The following is a 20,507-nucleotide window of genomic DNA, read 5'->3' as shown; positions in this document are numbered from 1 at the left end:
TCAAAGTTAATCTGTCCTTCTGGACTCGCCAAGTCTGTCTTTAACAGACACAACACACAGTTTAGTCCTCGTGCTCTCACTCACAGGAGAATTACTTCTGCTCTTGGATGCAGATTGAGAGAGACAACTCAATGGCTCTCCCTGATGTGTAAAGACATTGCTCCTCAGGTGGCTCCTGTGTGTGTGTGTGTGTGTGTGTGTCAGAGTGTGTGTGTGCAGTGTGTGTGTGTGCAGTGTGTGTTGTGACCAGGGAGAGGAAATGAAGTAGTCTTGTCAAAACTGAAATATTGAGTGCTGCATCAGGAGGCGCGGTGTCATCAGGTTTAAGAGGATATCCATGGCAGTACTTCAAAGCTTACCTCTAAGTCCCATATCTCTTTCTTGCTATAAATAAGAAATTTTAAAAACTTAAATATAAAAACACAACATGCTGAAACATCTGGATTTCCTCTGCCACACTCGGTTGTTAGTTTGTATTCTGCACCTCGCTCTCTCACCGTTTGTCCTCTGGCATCTGCTGTATCATTCCCATCTCTCTGCTGTCCCTGCCCACCCGCCCACTCTTGCTAACATCCTTATCCGTCCCTCAGGCGTGCAACACAAAATACCCAGACTACGACAAGACGGGCTCGATCTGTGTCAGCGAGCACATCAACAACACTCTCACCCGCTACCGCTGGCTCATCAGCGCCCCAGCTGGCCCCGATGGCGTCACCAGTCCCATGAGGGAGGTGGACTTTGACACCTTCTTCACATCCTCCAAGATGATCACACTGGACTCGGTCTACTTCCACGCAGGCTCCAGGATCCAGTGTGCAGCCAGGGCTGTTAATTCAAATGGGGATGAGGGTTTAGAGCTAAGCAGCCCCATTGTCACCATCAACATGCAGGAAGGTGAGGATAGAACAATGAATATCTGTCTCTGTGTCTGACATTGCCAGGTTTCTTGGTGAGGAAAAAAAATGTTTTGGCTGCATGTAGCAGTGAGGAACAAAAGGGCTTTTTTGCTCCAAGAACCGTGAATGCTGAGGAAAAGGGCTTCTTTCAGTACCTTCTGTACAGTACACCTGCACAAAAGACACATTCGCAGAAAAGTACACTTGAATCACTCAAAAAATGATAAACAATGCAAAATGATTGGTGCCACATTGTTGTTTTCTCTTTTTTCACCTATAAAAGACCTCAAATCTGTCACTCAGAGTTTTTAGCTTTTTATGAAACTGACTGAAATTAATACTGAAGCCTCCACAGGGAGAATATTTAATACAAGTTCTGAGTCTGTATTTTTAATACTAGTCACTTCTGTCATCTGGTCAGGGTCAGTCGAATTGATTCACAGCATTCAGGAAGTTCCATTGATTTAAAGTCCCCGTGAAACAGAACTTCGAGAGTATCTAACTGCCGTGTCATAATGTATTTCTAATTGAAACGGGATAGAACCAATCACCAGGTAGAGTGCGGGACATAACATTTGGAGGAATTAAATTGGATAGTTAGCTTCGACAAAGCTTTTTAATTGATCGAACAAATTAGTAAAATCCTGAGTGTAGGATGAGTCCTCAGACAAACATTTTACAGGAAGAGAAGAACACAGTTATTTTGAGGTACAAAATATGTGGCAGATAAATGAACATTTAACGCAGGAAAGCTGGATTAAAAACAGGAACATGTTGTCTCTCTGACTACATATTCACAGTGAGTGGTGTGCATTACTGTTCAAAATAATCAGACTTGTAATTTTCTTCAAAAAACACTAACTTCACCTACACAGGGCAAGATTGACAAAGACATATTAGGCTTTAACTTTGACGCTAAGATGAATGTTACTCAAAGTAGCTTCAAGTAAAGCTTCAAGTTACGATACCACAATGTAAAAATACCCTACTAGAATGCATTCAAACATTAGTTTATTAACATTAGTTAACATTAGCATATGTATTATACTCAAAATTTAAATACATTGTTAAAAGGTAAAAGTGCAATGAAAATTGGCCCCTGTAAGTGCTGTTTAAACATCATTGGATTTGATTGTTGCAGATGAATTCAGGTAGAATTAAGTAGAATCAAGTAAAATATGAATCCATAACAATGTATCATATTCTCAGACATTTAAGTTCTAGAGATGTTCCAAAACCATATTTCTTCCTCGGAGATACCAGTGACCAAATCTAAACTTGTGTGTTTCCTCCCAAGTAACTGAATTCCTCTTCTTTTAAAGTGATAGCTTCTGGTCTATACCATCTACCCTGTATGATAAACCTAATGCTACTCCTAAAGCCTTTCATGGTGTACACATCTTTGTGTTACAGGTATGTTAAAGTCTAGTACCACAGTCCTGTAGTTGGCTCCCCCATGATGTATTCTTCTTATCACTCTTAGTATTTTCAAATGGCACTTCACTTGCCCACCTTCGCATCATTAAAGTATTAACACTCTCTAAGGTTGGTCAAAGGTGTCTGTTAAATGTAAAAACTGTCTCATTTATATGTGTTTTAGATTCTAACATAAGGGTGTCAAAAGTGAGTATGTAAAAGTCACTTGAAGTGGATTTATGAAATGAGTAATAACCTGTAGACACAATCACAGCCACACGTTTGGTTTTCTTCCCTCCAAAGTGTGACACCATGTCCTTCAAAATGTCTCCTCCTCCCCTGTCATATTCAGGCATGTGTCAACCACGTAAGATGGGGACAGTCGGCGCCGAGCCTTTCTCCGCCAAGCTACGCTACACTGGAGCGGACGACCCAAAACACCCCAACCTCATCAAAGTGACTGTCACCATGCCGCACATGGATGGTAGGTAGGAGCTGGAGGCAGGATGGAGCGGAGTGTGATGTAGTGTGTGTAATATTCACATCTGAGGATCTTCAGGCGTGACAGCCAGAATATGGATCTTGCCGAGTTGTATCAAACCCCGCTGTAGGAACCTACCAGCAGAGCCTCGACTTAACATTCCCTTCCTGATTTTTAATCAGCTTCCTTCCGCTTCAGATTTCCTTCTTGCTTTTTTCTGTTGCCCCGCTGCTTTACCTATCTTCACTTCTTTTCTCCCTTTTCACTCAACTTTTTTCTTTCCTCTAAGTTTTTTTTTTAAATAACGCTGTCTTGTATCAAAGGTAGTCGGACACATTCTGAATCACATTGTCTCTCTTTGCCCCGCAGGCATGCTTCCGGTAATCTCCACTCGCCCCCTCATGAACTTTGATCTGACTCTCAGTCCCGACGGAACCCGGGTTGGAAACCACCGCTGCTCCAACTTGCTCGACTACAACGAGGTCACCACAGGTCACGGCTTCATCACTGCCTCGACGCGCAGCCCTGAGAGTATGGGAGACACGGCGCCCTACCAGTTCAGCGACTCCCTGCGAGGGAACAGCACGCTGCGCTTCTACAGGAACCTGAACCTGGAGGCCTGTCTGTGGGAGTTCAGCAGCTATTACGACATGTCTGAGCTGCTCACAGACTGTGGAGGCACCATAGGGACCGACGGACAGGTATTTGTGTTTGTGTTTGTATGTGTATGTGTGTTTATGTCAACAATGTATAAATTCCAATCTAGGGTTTGTATGTACATCTGTTTGACTGTCAGCCTTTGTGTGTGTGTGTGTGTGTGTGTGTGTGTGTGTGTGTCTGTGTGTATGATCAGTCTATTTACAAGCACAGACACAAAGGCACCGTTTCTGTTTGCCTGTATTTTACGTCTCAGTCACTGTGTGTTTGTGTTTGCCAGCTCTGTACCCCAGCATGTGAATGACAGCTTTCAGTGAGTGCAGGCACAGTAAACACACACAGACACACAAACGCCTGTCATCCATTCCTCCTAATGTTCCCAAACTTTTCAGCTTGTAACCCCCAAAATGAGGAGGCCATATACTGGGGACCTCAACTGTCCCTGGTGGTGGTTGTTATATATCGTAGTGCACCGCCACACACACCCAATGATAGACCTATCCAAACCCTAACCCACAAAAGAACACAAAATAATACAACAGCCTGACTACAATACAAATACAACTAATAAACTAATAGACACACAGGTGTGTGCATCTGTAAATGTAAAAAGCAGCAGACACCTACATTGTTGCTTGTCACCCACCTGGGGGAGGGGATGCCCTTTGTGATGTCACGATGGGAAAATCTCCAAATGTCATGTTCACACTTACAGTTATTAATGTAATTTTAATTTCACTTAACGATTTTATTTGAAACTGAACTATTTCTGTTGTATATTTTTATAAAAATAGGTAAAATATACAGTTTTTTTCTTATTTTCAAATTTCATTTTTTTTTATTTAAAGGGGGAACCACTTCCCCTAATGCACTCTGCTGCTATCACTTATAAATATAAAACACAAAGCCCCTTTCACACACATGCACCACACTCCTTCCATTTCACCCCTGATTCTTCAAGGTGAGCTGGGTGCGTGAACGCAAGCTGTAAAATTTTTTAACCCTGACTATATCCAGACTTTTTTTGGCCAGCCTCCTATTAAATCTATTAAACCAAATAAGTCGGGTGAGCTGATGTACAAATACAGACAGTAGTATTAGAGAAATTCAAGCAGGGATGATGGTGTTTTTTTAGTTTCTTAATCAACGCCAAACTGTGCATGTCATGAAGCTTCTAGAAGCTGCAACAACTAATCACACACAGCATTGATATAAAAGCAAAAACTGTCGTCGTAGCATTAGACTGTTGCTTAGTCCACCTTCTTGAATATGTTGTAGACATTACATGGTGATACTTGCAGACTCCTTTTTAATGCCATGTATTACCTCCTGGGACATCCCCCTTCTGTCTGACAGCGAATCTGCCACTATGACAGACATGGTTGAAAACTCATGAAAATGTCAAGGGTATGGCTTTTCATGAACTTTTGGGGAATTTTCAAGAGTGCATGTGTGAAATGGGCTTTAGAATAATATCTGAAATCATGAAAGGACAGTCACTTTAATGATGGCTTGTGTACACATACCTACTGTCAGGGTTTGTAGCTGAATTTTTCTTTACTGGCTTTGTGATTTTGACAGTCTAGCTCAGCAGGAAAGTTAGACATCACATTGCTGTATTATTTTGGTATCATGGTCAGCTGTCAATTAGCTACTTTTGTAGCATTGTTGCAGCTGATTTTGTGGTTGTTGTTTTTTTTTGTTGTATTGTATACCGCACAGAGCTGCAGCACTCTCACTGCTCTTGTTGTTGTTGTGGATTAGGAAACGGACCCTTTGCTCCTTCGCTCATGTCCTGCTGCTCCTTTGTGTTCCTCCAGCCTTTGATCTGTGAGCTTCTTGTTGCTGATCAGACTGCCGAGTGTGTGTGTGTGTGTATGCGTGTGTGTGTGTGTGTGTGTGTGTGTGTGTCTGTGTGTGTGTGTGTGTGTGTGTGTGTGTGTGAGAGAGAGAGAGAGAGAGAGAGAGGGAGAGAGAGAGAGAGAGAGAGAGAGAGATGAAATTGTAAATTAATTTACTTGTCCCCAGTGACAGCTTGTACACACCGTTCCGCAAGACGCCCTTCATCCATGAGACCTCAGGTCCTCTTCGTTAACAGAGATCACTGTCACACTGTCACTTCTGGCTATTTTTATTGTGGAAAAGAACAAAAATCAGCCATAGCCTTGCAGCTTAACTGGGGTTCAAATAATCAAAAAGCACAGAAAGAATTAAATATTTTAGCTACTTTTGAAAAGCAGGAGACCAAATAAATTTTAAAAAAAAACAACTACATTTTTTGCGCTGTGAAGACCTCCACTACGGCTTTCTTTTGGTTTGCATGTCTGCTTAGTAAGTTCTTTTTCCTGACGAGTACTTACAGTAATTGAAAGGATGAACTAACAGGAAAAGACAAGAACCTCCGTTGGAATCTCACTGTGACATTTGCTATCTTAATTCTGCTTCAGTCAGTCACATCTAGTTAAGAATATGTTCAAGTAAGATTTTTTTGACACCCCTTGGGATGAGATAGTTTGACACTCAGATAACAATCATTTCATTTCTCATTTGGATCCTGATTCAGTCATTTAACTTTACAAAGACTTGCAGTGCAGTGAATTAAAGGTCTGATTTTGTGTCATAAGATATCAAGTGTGATCCCTATTGAAATGCTTTTTTTTTTTTTTTTTAAATAAGAGTTGATGCCACAAAATATGTAAACAAGTGAGAAAGAAGGGTGATCAGAGAAATGCCTTTAACATCCTCTAAAATGCTTGGCCTTTTTAGGTTCTCTGACATCGTCATTAGTTATTTCCCATTGCCTGTGTTAAACGTGGTAACTCATTTTCAAGTCGATGTGTCCGTACTTGAAGTCAAACAAGGAGAACTTGATGAATTTTGTGTTAGTTTTTATAAAAATATCTGACATTGTCAAACTGGTGGGGCACATGCATGGCTCAAATCTTTCAAATCCCACAAATGATTAATAAAACGTTGGTGAGCAGAGACACCTAGTGGCTGACTGATGGAAGTACATCAGAGCTCAAACACTAACAAGGGTTCAAGTAAAGTAGAAGATTGTTCAGAAAAGGTAGAATTGGAGTATTTTTTTGTTTTAGCTTGTAAAAAATCATGATATACTTCATTTAGTTGTTTTGTTTGTTTTATTGTTATTCAAATTAAATCTTAGAGATTATTTTTGTGCTTCCATAATGGTCAACATTATCCAGCTCTTAGGGAGACTTAGGGAGTTAGATAAGAGTAACACAAGCACATAGCACAAACATGTTTGTTTTCTTGTGTTCACAACACCAAGTCTTTCATTTCTCTGCATTTTTGCCAAACTGAGTAGGAGTGAGAGAGTTCCTGCACTTTGTGGAGGAGAGCAATGTTTCCAAACAATCTGTTCTCATCTTCTCATTCTTATTATAGATGATCAACCTACAGTCAACCATTACTCCAAAACAAAAGTCAAACATTTGTTGTCATACATTCTGAGAATTTCTTGCCAGTTTTACGACCAATACCAAACTGTTGATTATCGATAATTACATTTAATATGATTTTGAAAGTCTTAGTTCTACGTGTACGTTAATCATTTATTAAAACACTTAACAGGTGCTGAACCTGGTCCAGTCCTATGTGACCCTGCGCGTGCCTCTCTACGTGTCTTATGTGTTTCACTCTCCTGTGGGAACCGGAGGCTGGCAGCACTTTGACCTGCAGTCAGAGCTGCGCCTCACTTTTGTGTACGACACGGCCATTCTGTGGAAGGACGGCATCGGGAGCCCCCCGCAGGCCGAGCTTCAGGGTGAGTTCACAGGAGTGAGGTAACATTACAGTTTGTGTGTTTGGACTGTACGGTTTCTTTAAGAACAGATGTGTTAATGTTGTTTTTTTTTGACAGGTGCGCTGTATCCAACCAGCATGCGGATCAACGAGCAGGGACGGCTGGTGGTGAACTTCCGCACCAAGGCTCGATTCAGGGGTCTGTTTGTGCATTCTCATTCTGGAGGCAGAATAAAAAGAGGTGAGACAGACAGCATATTTCAACCTTTTCAAGTTCTACCACCACTGAAGAAATGAAATGATCAGTGAAATGATCTCTATTATCACATCAGTGTAAACTCTCTAACTCTCCACATTTGTGACCAAGAAACCTCCATGTCCTCCATGGTGATGAGTGTGGACCACCCGGGCCTGACTTTTAACATCACCTTAGTGAGGAGTGAGCCCACATACAACCAGCCAGTCCAGCAGTGGACCTTCACCTCTGATTTTGCTGTAAGTATGACTTCATGAACTACCGTTGTTCCCCACATGGTAAATGTGTGTGTTCAGTCAGCTGGAAGGACAAAGACAGATGTCTGAGAATCTGTTCCCTCTGTTCTGTACAGGTGAGAGACTACTCTGGGACCTACACCGTGAAGCTGATCCCCTGTACAACAGCCCAGAATATGGAATACACTGTCCCACCTGTTTGCAGCCCCAGAGATCCAATCACATTCGACCTGGACATCAGATTCCAACAGGTAAGGCCATCTGCGTTTGAACCTTCACATTTTATAAGTGACATGTTTCTTTGTATTCAGATACAAAAAAAAAGGAAAAGTCATGCTATCTTTTGCTATTCATCTTGTTTTTTTTTTTGTTTTTTTTTTAGGTGAGCGACCCAGTTGCAGTGGAGTTCAGTCTGAACACTCAGATGTTCCTGCTGTCCAAGAGGAGCTTGTGGCTCTCTGACGGCTCCATGGGTTTCGGTCAGGAGACTGATGAAGCCTTTTCTGAGGGTAAGTCCTTGGTTTCAAGACTTTTATGAGCCTTGCAGCGTGAGTTATCAGACCAAGTTCATGTTGGTCAATGTATGTTCCCGTCAACAAAAGGTACAACTGACTTTGTATGAGGTCTGTCGATTTTCTGTCATTGAAGTTGGATTATTTTGATCATGTCAGCACAATACAAAAAAAACGTCTAATAAAAAAGCAAACTGCTTGATCTTCTGTAGCTGATGAATCGCTGTAAACCAGCGTCGAGCTTCCCTCCCCTTCTCCACACTGGAGATGTGGACTTTGACATTTTTTTGAGAACCAGAGGATCACAGGGGGAGCCCAAAAATAAATCTTTAAAAAAATGTATTCAAAGAATTTGTGGTTTTTATACATGAAACACAGGACACAATAAATATACAAACACTGACCCAATGGAAACTATGAAGTGAATTCTGATGTTACTATTTGAATGGAAGAGTGTTAATATTGAAGAAATGTTTCCTTTAGATGAGTAGTTAACTGTAAACTAGATGCTTGAAGTTCATTAGATCAAATATTCAAAGATTATTCTTAAAATGTATTTCCCTTTACTGGTTAAATATAGAATTCAGAAGTATGAGTACTTTGTAAATGACTTTGCGAGCTGTAGGATTCATGATATTTCATTGTATTTCAGGTGATACAATCTACGGCCGTGTGATGGTGGACCCTGTGCAGAACCTGGGGGACTCGTTCTTCTGTAGCATTGAGAAGGTGTTCCTCTGCACCGGTGCGGATGGATACGTACCAAAGTACAACCCCACCAAGTTTGAGTTCGGCTGCTTGGCTGACTCTCCATCACTGCTCTATAGATTCAAGATTCTTGTGAGTATATATTCACGCTGTTAATGTTGCGATTTGACTTTGCAGAAAAGATGCAAAGTGGTATTTTTCCAGTCAGCCACACAAATAACATCCTCACTTCCTTTTCCCAATGAACCTTTGCACATTGACAGGACAAGGCTCAGCCAGAGACTCAGGCGCGTGTGTTTGGTGATGTTGGTTTTAATGCTGTGCTGGCAGTGGATGACCCTTCAGCCTTGTCCCTCGTCAGACAGCCGGGGTCTGATGGCTTTAAGCTGGACTCTACAGCCATGTTCCAGGTATTTTAAATTGTACAGTTCCTAAGAGACAGTCAATCATTTAAGTAATTTGTTCATTATTTTAATAAGTTACCTGGCCATCCAATATTTAAAACCTTAAGTTGATATGCTGTTGTAGGATATTATTGTTGTTCTGGACAGATATAAAAAAGAGAAATAGCTCTGAAATTGAATTTGCCACCACACTGTTACTCTATGTCTGTCTTTGAGTGGTTTCATTGTTATGTTGTTTCAATTGTTGTATAATATAACAAACTATCAGACTTTTTGTTATTTAATCCTGAAATACTTGTACAACTGCTGAACAAAGCTATTGTTTGTCTTGTTGTGTAATCCAATCCATTCAAGACTGGCGTAGTTGTTGAAGTAAAGTGTCTAGAATGTCTAATGAGGAGCTAATTGAGCATCCAGAAGTGTCTGCTTAACAAATTTGAGTGGAGAACTGTTTCCTTTCTGTTTTCTTTTGTAAATCATGTTTAAGAGATATCCATATTCTTGTGATTTCCTCAGGTTGCTGCAGGCCGTGAGTGGTACATCCACACCATTTACACCGTCCGCTCCAAAGAGAATGCTAACAGAGGCATCGGAAAGCGCAGCCTGGAGTATCACTCCTTTGTTTCAGCTGCCAACGATCTTGCTCTGACCTCACCAAGCGGCAAAGGTCATCGCTCCAGGAGGTCGGCCGGCGACGAAGTCCCCGTGGTGGCTGAGGATATCGGAGCGGAAAACAGCAGAGGCACCAATATCATGCACATCGCTTTGGACCGTACCAAGCGTGGGGGTTCCAACGAGCTGTTTTCCCGTGGGCTGGAACCGAGCGAGCTGAACGCAGAGGAGGAAGAGGAGGGTGTGGTGACCGTGGTGGGGGCACTGGTGGGGCTGCTGCTGACTGTGCTCATCGTTGTCACCATCGTGTTGGTGCTGAGGTCCAGACAGAAGGACGGGAAGGAGGGATGGAGGGAGGGCGTGCAAGAGGTGGTGAAAGGGTCTGTCAGTACGGAGCCCATGTTGGTGGTGAGGATGCAAGACTGCCACAACAGCTCGGAGGTCTGACAAACAGATGCATGGATGGACAGATGAACACATGGGTGAAGAGTATGTGAGGGGATTTTGTAATTTTTTTATTTGTATTTTCAACTGTTATTGAATTACTGTCATAACACCAAAAATCTGAGACGGATCATATTGGTTATTGGGTATGTGTATGATGTCTGTGGGGGGATTTTTACATGATGTACCATGACGACTGCAACGGCACCATGGTCCTCTGTGTGTCTTCACTTCACATTCCTATCTGTGCTGCTGGTAGCCCGGTATTTTCTTTTCTCACATGCGTCCTGGTGTTAAAGTGCCTGCAGCAGTTCCACCCTTCAGAACCGGTCCCAGTCACGGAGAGATCTTTAACCATAAAGCTAGTGTCACGCAGGCCAAGTCTGAGATTAAGAGCTGCAGATGTAGCGCTGATAGAGGGCACTGCTTGATTTTATGTTCATTCAGAAAGTAAATGTTGACCTAAAAAAACGACCCTCTCCCTACGTCAGTCAAGACTTCTCTGAAGTTAATCAAAGTATAAGTAGCCAAAACACCATATTTTAGACAAACTGCAAAAATAATGTTGATTTAATGTGCAATGAATTGAAGTCAACTTTTTAGGGGCTCATTAAATGTGTAATTCATGCAAAAGTCTAGCTGTTGACTATATTGCCACCTACTGTCGATTCATTGCTATATAATCACATTGTTTTGGTTATTATTGGGGATTCAAAGGTAAGACTTAGACTTAGTCTAATTTGGGTGCTATTCAGAATGTTTGGCCACAAATATTTAGGAACATGCTGCTTTAGGCAGATGAATATTCATTTTTTGGGTAAACTTTGCCTTTAGGGCTCATTTTCTTCTTGACATTTTAGCTGGAATTATACATATACATATTAAAACATTTTGATTAAACAATATATACTCAAAATAATAAGAAACACAAGATTCTAACACTTTTTTTCCCCTAATCTGTAAGCAAAACTTCCCGACCTTACACGTCATTCTTGAAAGGGATGGATACCTCTGCAGTTACATAATGTGTTTCTGAGCCTGCAGCTCGTCTTTTAACTCCAGTCACTTTTAATTTTCTTTAACCATATGATGAGGAATGTTTCCATGGATGTATTAAGCATTTATTTTGTTGCTGCGTTGGTTGATTAATCTATTTTTTTGTGTTTTATAAGCTCATATTTACTTTATAATGTGTTGACAGTTTATAACTGCTTCTGTTACCACAATATTTAAAACTATCCATCTTTGCGGCATTATTGCTCCACTATGTCTTTCTGTGATGTAATAATATTTATACAACTTATCAATACTTTGGGCATAATTTTTCATATATTTTTTATTGACACTGGTTAAAGTTGGTATGTTTAAAGACACTCAGGTGTGATTTGCTTTACACAAAATGGACTGTGTGTTGTAACACTATTTACTACTGAAGAGAATCTCTGCAGAGCCACTATCCACGTCTGTGTTACACTGCTAATAAGTGTGGTGCTGTGAACATGCAAATGCTGTATCCATATCTGAAGGTCTGACCCTTAATCTTCTCACGTCATGTTCCTGTGAGCTCTGTTGTCGCAAGTGCTGTGTGGGATTTCAATGTTCTGAGTCATGTTTTTGTAACAAAGGATGCAAAAAAAATAGCTGCTTACAAATGAGTATGTCACCATGACAAGTGTTATGTTTGAGCCATTTAACATTTACCTGCTGTCTCATTTTTCTTTGCTATCACTGGTGAAATTTCCTTGTTTACATGTGTTGTTAAACCTTTGTCCTACTCTGTGATGGTAAACAACATGCTGATGTCAGTGTGCCTGAATATTTGTCTTATTATGGTGTCATCAGTCATCACTGTATAATTATTTCCAGTGTTTATCAGGGCTAGCTAATATGATGATGAACCAGAAACCAACTGAGGTGTAACTCAGCAAGGGATGCGATGATGATACATTCAATAGTCTGCTAAAAACCAGCTGTGATTTTTTTCTTTTCTTTTTGAGGGTGGGCCCTGATAGTTTGGAAATAACAACATGTCTGACATGAAATGCACTTTTCTAATCACATCCCTCACATGCCAATCCAAGCTATGCAATGTAATGTATATCCCACAGCCAGTTTACCCCGTGTATATGACAATTTTAGCACAAACAATCAAACTTGATATTCAGTTTGTGTCTTTTTATGAATGGGTTTTTATGTATATGTATTTAAGAATAAATATTGTTGCTTACCGGTTGTTGCTTTTTTACTCATTCTTTATGGAGAGCGATATGGTTGACCTTCAGACTTTTTGAGTAAGATTAACAAGTGAGAACCTAAAAGACTTGATGGAATTCACCACCACAGAACTGGCATACTTGAGGCTTGATTTGTGAAAGCAACAAACATTTCAAGGTCATGTTTAGACCTGGCAAAATCTTGGTAAATAATGTATATAGGCAGAAAACTGTTTGACACAAAAAAATACAGTTAATATGTTCTCTGTGCGACACTCGAAACAGGGACAGGTCCTTCAGATCCTTTATTCAGTAACTTCAAAATAGGATTATTGTGACTATAATTTGTGGAATATACGATTACAGTTAGGCCTTGTGCTTTAGCTTGTAGAGTTCCTTTGGTTTCACAAAATCCACTTGGTGTCAGCAATGCAAAAAAAAAAAACTGTAGGAGCATTTAAATTCAAAAACATAAATATGCAGCATTCATTGACTTGGGAAAGTTGAAATTGATGCACAAATTGATACACAGTTGTAGCCTATAGCTTCCTTTAAACAAGTCCAATTTAAATCTCATTGGTTTTATTTGTTGAGCGAAAAAGTGAAGCACAGAGTTCAATGCATGAATTAAAGAGATAACACTGAAAATGCGTAACCAAAATAAAAGTGTGATTACATGAAACATCTTTTTCATCGCCTGTAGCCTTTTATCAGACTGTGATTAGAGGGAGGGAGGGGAAAGAATCTGATTGGTTAAGAGGTAGTATGACGCACCACAAATGAGCCCGCTCCCCTCCCTTCTCTTCCTTCACTTCCTGCAGTGGCACTCTGGTGCTGGCTTGTAAACATGGCTACTGCTGGAGCAGCTGGAGACGACCTGAGGAAAGAGCTCACGTGTGCCATTTGTTTGGACTTCTTCAAAGACCCTGTCATTCTGAAATGCGGCCACAATTTCTGCCGGTTTTGTATCTGCATGCACTGGGATGAAAATGGCGGAGACTACGGGTATCAGTGCCCTCAATGCCGCACGGTATGTAAATGCACGTAATCTGTGTGGTTTTTTTTCTTTCGTTTCTGCAAAATATCTTGTGACAGTTGTGTCAGAAGCACAGGGAAGTTTTTATCAGCGAAACCGGAAGAGCTGGTTGTTGGTTGGTCCTCGAAAAATATGGCATTAGCTACGCAGTGCATTTTGTGGCTACCGTTGCTATGATGGCTGTAATAAGATAACTTTAAGTTATCAGTAGGTCAGTGGATTACCTCACCATCAATCATCTTGCAATTGATATATTGTAATGCAGGTGACACGCAAATAAATGCAAATTTCGAGTCAACTAAAATCACATTCCTGATTGTCTTTCATTTGCTTTTGCTTTTTTTTTGTTTCAGGTGTTCAGCAAGAGAACTTTCACTAAAAACTACTTGGTGCAAAACCTGGTGTCCAAACTGGATGATTTGGAGTGTCTGGGCTCTTGTCCTACTCCGTCTAAGCCCGTCAACGTAGATGGGAAGTGTGACCAACATGGCGAAGAGCTGAAGTTGTTCTGCCAGACTGATAAGAGGCCCATCTGTGTTGTCTGCAGAGAATCTAGAGCACACAGGTGGGTTGTCTTCTCATAACAGTATTGTCAGGCTGTGACTTTTTTTTTTTTTTTTTAGTTGCAGAGTAAATTCTCAGGTTGAGTTTCCAGTGTAGATATAGCCAGTTAAATGCATATATATTTTTATTAACAAATATTTTGATGACAAAATGTGCTCAGTGGTTTTCAACTGGTGGGTCAGTACTCGGGACCCAAAAGTGGGTCGTGGAGCTTTTTTTAGTGGGTCGCAAATGTGTGTCAGTGTTTTTCATGAAGAAGTTGAGGGGGGTGGGTCCTGAAGCTACCCAGTTGAAAACCACTGTTTTAGACGGTACAATATTGACTTCAAAGATGGGGCGGCAGTAGCTCAGTCTGTAGGGACTTGGGTTGGGAACCGGAGGGTCGCCGGCTCAAGTCCCGGTGTGGACCAAATATGGAAGTTGGTCTGGTAGCTGGAGAGGTGCCAGATCATCTCCTGAGCAGTGCCGAGGTGCCCTTGAGCAAGGCACCAAACCCCCTCCCCACCACCAGCTCAGGAGCGCCCACTGTGGGCAGCCACATCGCTCCATTAGTGCATGTCCATAGGATCCTGTTTGTGCATGTGTGTGTATATTTCAGCCTATGTGTGTGTTGCATGATTTGCAGAGTGTAAAAACAGAAATTTCCCCTTGCAGGGATCAATAAAAGTAAGTCTTAAATATATGAGCTGTCATTTTCCTAAACTTACTTCATGTAGGCCTACGTGTAGGCAGTGTATAGATATTTAGTGAAAGTAACCTAAACTATATTTACATTTTAAATGTGTAGTTTCTATAGTAAAAGATTGCTTTTTACCACTATTTATTTGGATCATGTCCTTGACTACATTCCATGACAATCTCAGCCTGACATTTGGCTGTCTGTGATTGGATAAAGATGTTAAACAAAAGTCTAAACAATGTCATCTTCCAGACCGGAGGACATCTCATTCCCCTGCACTTGGACAACCCAGGAGAGTTGGCAAATGTCAGGGCTGTTGAAATTTAGTCTTGGGTTAATTCATTGCTAAGCAACAGGGCCCTTGGCGTTTTTATTCACACCTTTTTTTTAACAGGGATGAAAGTCAGATGTGTTAAGTAATGTATGTTTATGCACAGATCTACAGTTTGTTCAAATGCACCATGAGTAGAGTCCCTTTGGTCTTTTTTTAATGTACTCTTGGGAGCTTTTCACCATATTATCTACTGCTGTGAAGCAATGTTTCTTTTTTGTGAGTCCCCTTAAGAAACCAGAATGTAAACATTGCCGTCTCATTGTTTGCAATAAAGCACTTAAGCGTGTTTGGTTAGTGTGAAACATGTACTGCCTGGTCACTTGGTTGCTTGTCATTCCAGACACCATGAGGTAGCACCAGTGCCAGAAGTTGTGAATGACATGAAGGTAAGTCTACATGTATGAATCTGCTGTGTATTACGGTACTCAATCAAGAGGTTGAATTGCCTTTGCTATATATATAATCTTCTGTACTCTGTGATGTCATGATTCATTGTGTCCTGTTTCCCTTTGTTCGTTTATTTCCATGTTTGCAACAGATGGAGTTGAAACTGAGGCTAATGGAGCTCAACTGGCAAAAGTCTCAATGTGTAAAAGTTCTAACGGCTGATGAGCGCACCAGAAGTGAAGCGAGGGTATGAAACAACTTTTTTTTTCTGATATATGTATTTAGATTTCCAAAAATAAATAATGTTTGCAGACCAGGCTGAAATTCAGTGTTTGATCCTGCCTCTTAAGTCTCTAAAGTTCTTTAAAATTCAATATTGCAAACCAGTGTGGATACCAAATAAGTAGTAAAGTGTTTTATGTCTATACCATAGCGTCCCACTGCACTGAAATGTTACATTGAAGAGCCCATATTATGCCATTTTTGGGGTTCTTATATTTAATGTATGTACCTACTTTTGTACGTTCACAATAGCTAAAGTTCGAAAAAAGTTTCTGTTTTCATGTACTGCTCCTCCTTGCTCCCTCTACGCTCTGAGTCCGTCAGCTGCACTCTGTTGAGCCCACACTGTTAGACTCCACGTGGGCCGAGTCTGCTCTGATTGGTCTGCCGATCCGCTCTGTCGTTATTGGTCAGTTGCTCAGCATGCGCCTCGGAAATTTCAAACATGAGCTGCAGGGCTTGCCACAACGAGCCAACGGGCTTAGATCAGTGATCTCACACTGACAATGACGTCACACTGACAAATTTTTATCGAGGGGGGCTAGAACCGAGCGTTACATGCGGCTAATGCTACAGCTACGCGGACATTGAATTTTTGCAAATAGATGTGCCTAAACGTGCACAGGATACTTGGAAAACACACTAAAGGGCATATAAAACCAGAAAAAGCATAATATGGGACCTTTAACATTAGACACGCGTCACTGGCACTTTTCAGCATCTTGTGTTTTTTTCTGTCCTGCAGTTGAAGAAAAAGAGACTGAAGGAAAAGATCGAGGCAGACGTCGGGGCCCTGGTCCAGTTCCTGCTGGATGAGAGAGACTCTCTGCTGGAGAGCCTGGACGCCGAGGAAGTGGCCACCATGGCTGTAATAGACGAAAACTTGAAGATCGTGGAAACGGAGACGGCAGCTGTGGACAAAGCTATATCGAACATCCACAGTCACATCAGTGGGAAGACTAGCTTTGAGGTCAGTCCGAAATGTCAGCTGTTACAGTTCAGATGCATCGCAGACTCTGTCCATGTTCGATGAAGATTATACTGCAGTACTTCACTGAATATGTTGTCGTCTTTCTTCATTTAAATATATATCAACATCTTATTTTATAACTTTGAATTTCGTGTGGTGTTGAAATTCTTTAGAATTGTGCTGGATTTAAAAGACAAAATCTTTTTGTGTACATGATTCAGTCAACGATTTATAAATGGGACTCCCAAGCTTGTGAGATGCTGCAAAAAGATAATGACGTGTCAAAAATACCTCCCATTTATCAGCCTCATAAGCCTAACAAAGATGTCTTCTAAATCATTCCTCCTGTCCATTCAAAGCTTTGTTTTTTATATCTTTATACCAAAGATGGTTTTCTGCCTCTATCTGGTGAGAATGAAGTTGTTGGCTGAATCCCAGAGACATGTTTTTGGTAACACTGAAGTTCAAAATGAGCTTAATTTTCTATAAAGAAGTAAACATTTCTATAACACGCATCAAACGACCACATTAACAAAATTCTCATGAAATTGTAAGATGGATATGAAGTGTGTTTTATGATAATCAAAAGATGTGTTTTGTTCCAACAGAGCCTGGCTGAGACATTCGACGAGTGAGTAACTTTAAGTTGCAGTAAAATTCAATTTGAAAGTGACTTACAAAGAAAAGATGATTTGCTTAATCTTGTTTTTCTCTGTTCTGTATCCTCTCCAGAGTCATCCATAGCAAGCCGTTCACATCTCTCGAGCCAGTGAATATTCAGACTGAATTCACCGACTTCTCAGGGCCCTTCCAGCTTATTATGTGGAAGAAAATGATGCATGTGCTGCACACAAGTGAGTCAGAGCAGAAACATCGAATGATTTATGATGCTTTCAATCACTTCTTTTTTTTCGGTCAACCCTCGTCCATCGGTGCCTTTTTTTGAAGGACAAGACTTCAAAGATCACACACACAGTGTAGCCTACAGCAGAGTGCAGCTATTCATTTGGAGCTAATTACAGGTTGTTTGATGCACTTACATTTGACCAAAGTTGACTGCTAAGCCTACTCCTGTAATTGTTCATGAGCCTCTTGGTTTGAAAATCTGCAGTTTTTCTGGTATGAACAAGTTAAATTTGAGTTTTGTTTGTTTTCAGAACTTCCAGCATTTTCCCTCCATAAGATCAAAAGGTCCTGATATCACCCTTTCCCCTCTGTTTGCAGTGCCCCAGAACCTCACCCTGGACCCAGACACCGCCCACGCAAACCTGCTCATCTCAGACTTTGACACAAAGGTGGAGGAGGGGCGTGTCCGTATCCAGGAGCCAGACTTGCCAGCCCGCTTCAACCGCTTCTGCGGTGTCCTCGCCACAGCCCAGTATGCCAGCGGCCAGCACTACTGGGAGGTGGATGTGAAGGACAAAGGCGTGTGGTACCTGGGAGTCACCACCGAGTGCAGCAACAGGAAGGGCTTCGTCAGCCTCACTCCCTCTGCGGGATACTGGAGCCTGTGTCTGCAGGACCGGCTTTACGCCAACGGAGAGGACGGGCGTATCCCTGTCGCCGACTACTGGAACTCTCCTCGGGTTGGCGTGTACCTGGACTATGACAACGGGCGTCTTAGTTTCTATGACGCCGTCACCATGAAGAGACTGTTCATGTTTGACACGTGCTTTGAGGAGCCTGTCTATCCTTTCTTCAGCCCAGGGAAGAACGATCCGGGCAGCAGGCTGCAGATATGTCACTATTACTAAAAAACAAACAAAAAACAAAAAAAACGGGAAAACTCTTGTGCGCTGGTGGTTTCAGAACTTAGTAAAGTTTTATCAGGCTGGAGTTGCCACTCTGAGCCTTGTACTGTACGCATTTCAGCTGTTACTCGTTGGTCTCTGTGGATGGAGGAGGGAAAAAAAATGGTTGTGAGGAAGAACTTTGTTACTTCTAATTTAACTCGGTATCTTCTGAGCTAGACACACACTGTAGGCTTACACCCCTGGCTGCAGTAGCTGTGGGGTTGGGAGAGGTGCTTTGCTGTCTCTATCACTGTGTCTGTGCAGGATCTCAGATGCTCTAGTTGAGGACACACACGGCTCTTATCCTATTAGAACCAGCTATGCCATTCCTCTGTATATAAACTCCTAGTTTGGAGAGGCAGGTGGCTGTTCCCCATGTCATCACATTGATAGTGTTTGACAGTTAAGAGTCCCCCATTAATTCTGCAGAGCGGCGAGTCTGTGCTGATTGTAAACAGAATGAATCGACTTACAATCCGTTCAGCTCTCAGACTCTGCTTTGACTTCCAGGACAAATAGCATGAGTTGTTTGTTTTTGTGGACGGTAATGTAAGCGGAGAATTTTATCTCAAGCCTTTTTAAAGTCATCTTACTCGTCTTCTGTGTTTAATCTGTACTTTGTTAACAACTTTGGACTTGTCAGTTCTTCTGAATATTGCTTTCAGTTACATTTCGCTTCTTTTTTTTTCTTTTTTTTAAAGTGGGCAGTGACGGGTCGACCTGTACACGTGTTACTTTCACTTAAAATCCAGCTAAAACTTTCACCATTCATGGCCAGGAGGTTGTTGGATTAAAATGAGAATTTATGGGATTGACACATGACCAGGTGCATCTGTTAATATTATTTTAATAATCTTGCTTTAGATAATTAACTAACTGTCGGTCCTTGTGCTGCATCTCTGTCCTGACATCTTTGTCATCTTTCAAGTTGATTATCAAACACTGATCACTCTGATTATTTTAGAATCTGTAATGTGTGTTTTTATTTGGTTCTGATTATATAGTACACGTATCTTGACAATCATATGTACCTTTTTTTTTTTTTCTGCTTCACTAAATTTTGATTTAAACTTTTTATTCGTTGAGACTGTTTGCTTAAGCGGTTATGGAACATCAACTGAAATGTTTGCATCTTCCATGGCTGTGAAGTGACTCTTTTTTTTTTTTTTTTTTTTTTTTTTTTAAATTATAGAGGAGCATAAAAAAAAAAAACACTTGACGATCTCTGCTGTAGAGAAGACCATCTCAAGTGGCTCCCATTCCTTTTTACTTTGAGACTTCCAATGTGTCATTTTAGGACTGAACAACTTTAACTTAAACATGTTTTGTCCAACATGTGAGACCTCATTGAACCGCTTTACATACTTTTCACCGCTGACTTTTATTCATGTATTCAGCTTTGCTATTTTTGGGCTGTGTTTTGACGTGACTAAAATATTATTGGTAGTCCCAGTTTGTGACCCTTCCACCTGCTCAGTCTCTCTCTGACTTGAATGAGATTAAAAGAGGCACACAAAAAAAATCTGTTGTGTTTTTCCCCTTCCTTTCTTGAGATACCCGGTCTTACAGTGTGACTAACTCAAAGCAGAACAACAATCTGTTCGATATCGGTTGAAAACTAGTCGTCTGTTAAGCATTTGATATTTATGTTGCTGCAGAGGTCACTACTGATATCATCTGTTAGCCAGTTTAGTAGGAATCAAAACATTTATCAGGCTTTGTTGTCTTTAGGAAGATGTTTATTCTTTATTATGTAAAATTAGTTCAGCTGTTTCACCCTCAGACTAGCTTCAATAGCTGTTCTAGCTTGTCGTAGGATTTCTACTCCAGAACTGTTATCTACAGTATTTCCATTAAAG

The 20,507-nt window shown here is 41.1% G+C and overlaps 2 protein-coding genes across 2 annotated transcripts in view; both read left to right on the top strand.

Moving 5' to 3' along the window:
* The window catches only part of LOC132987975 (FRAS1-related extracellular matrix protein 2-like), a 30,122-nt gene extending 17,505 nt beyond the window's left edge, over positions 1–12,617 (top strand). Inside the window, exons 11-21 of the mRNA XM_061055014.1 lie at positions 591–894; positions 2,665–2,796; positions 3,163–3,494; positions 7,048–7,240; positions 7,337–7,459; positions 7,586–7,713; positions 7,827–7,961; positions 8,093–8,219; positions 8,875–9,062; positions 9,194–9,340; positions 9,851–12,617. Coding sequence (XP_060910997.1) covers positions 591–894; positions 2,665–2,796; positions 3,163–3,494; positions 7,048–7,240; positions 7,337–7,459; positions 7,586–7,713; positions 7,827–7,961; positions 8,093–8,219; positions 8,875–9,062; positions 9,194–9,340; positions 9,851–10,393 — 2,352 coding nt within the window. The 3' untranslated portion in view covers positions 10,394–12,617. The remainder of the gene's footprint in view (positions 1–590; positions 895–2,664; positions 2,797–3,162; positions 3,495–7,047; positions 7,241–7,336; positions 7,460–7,585; positions 7,714–7,826; positions 7,962–8,092; positions 8,220–8,874; positions 9,063–9,193; positions 9,341–9,850) is intronic.
* A 778-nt stretch (positions 12,618–13,395) lies between these two features.
* Positions 13,396–19,862, top strand: trim47 (tripartite motif containing 47). The gene is made up of 8 exons (XM_061055033.1): positions 13,396–13,633; positions 13,993–14,204; positions 15,557–15,602; positions 15,755–15,850; positions 16,631–16,855; positions 17,464–17,486; positions 17,588–17,709; positions 18,080–19,862. The coding sequence occupies exons 1-8, from the start codon at positions 13,451–13,453 to the stop codon at positions 18,607–18,609; spliced, it is 1,437 nt and encodes a 478-aa protein (XP_060911016.1). The 5' UTR covers positions 13,396–13,450; the 3' UTR covers positions 18,610–19,862.
* Positions 19,863–20,507: the final 645 nt, after the last annotated feature.

Source organism: Labrus mixtus, chromosome 14 (assembly GCF_963584025.1).
Source record: "Labrus mixtus chromosome 14, fLabMix1.1, whole genome shotgun sequence".
Lineage (NCBI taxonomy): Eukaryota > Metazoa > Chordata > Actinopteri > Labriformes > Labridae > Labrus > Labrus mixtus.
Note: the sequence above shows the minus strand (reverse complement) of the source record. Positions and strands in the feature narration are given on the sequence as shown.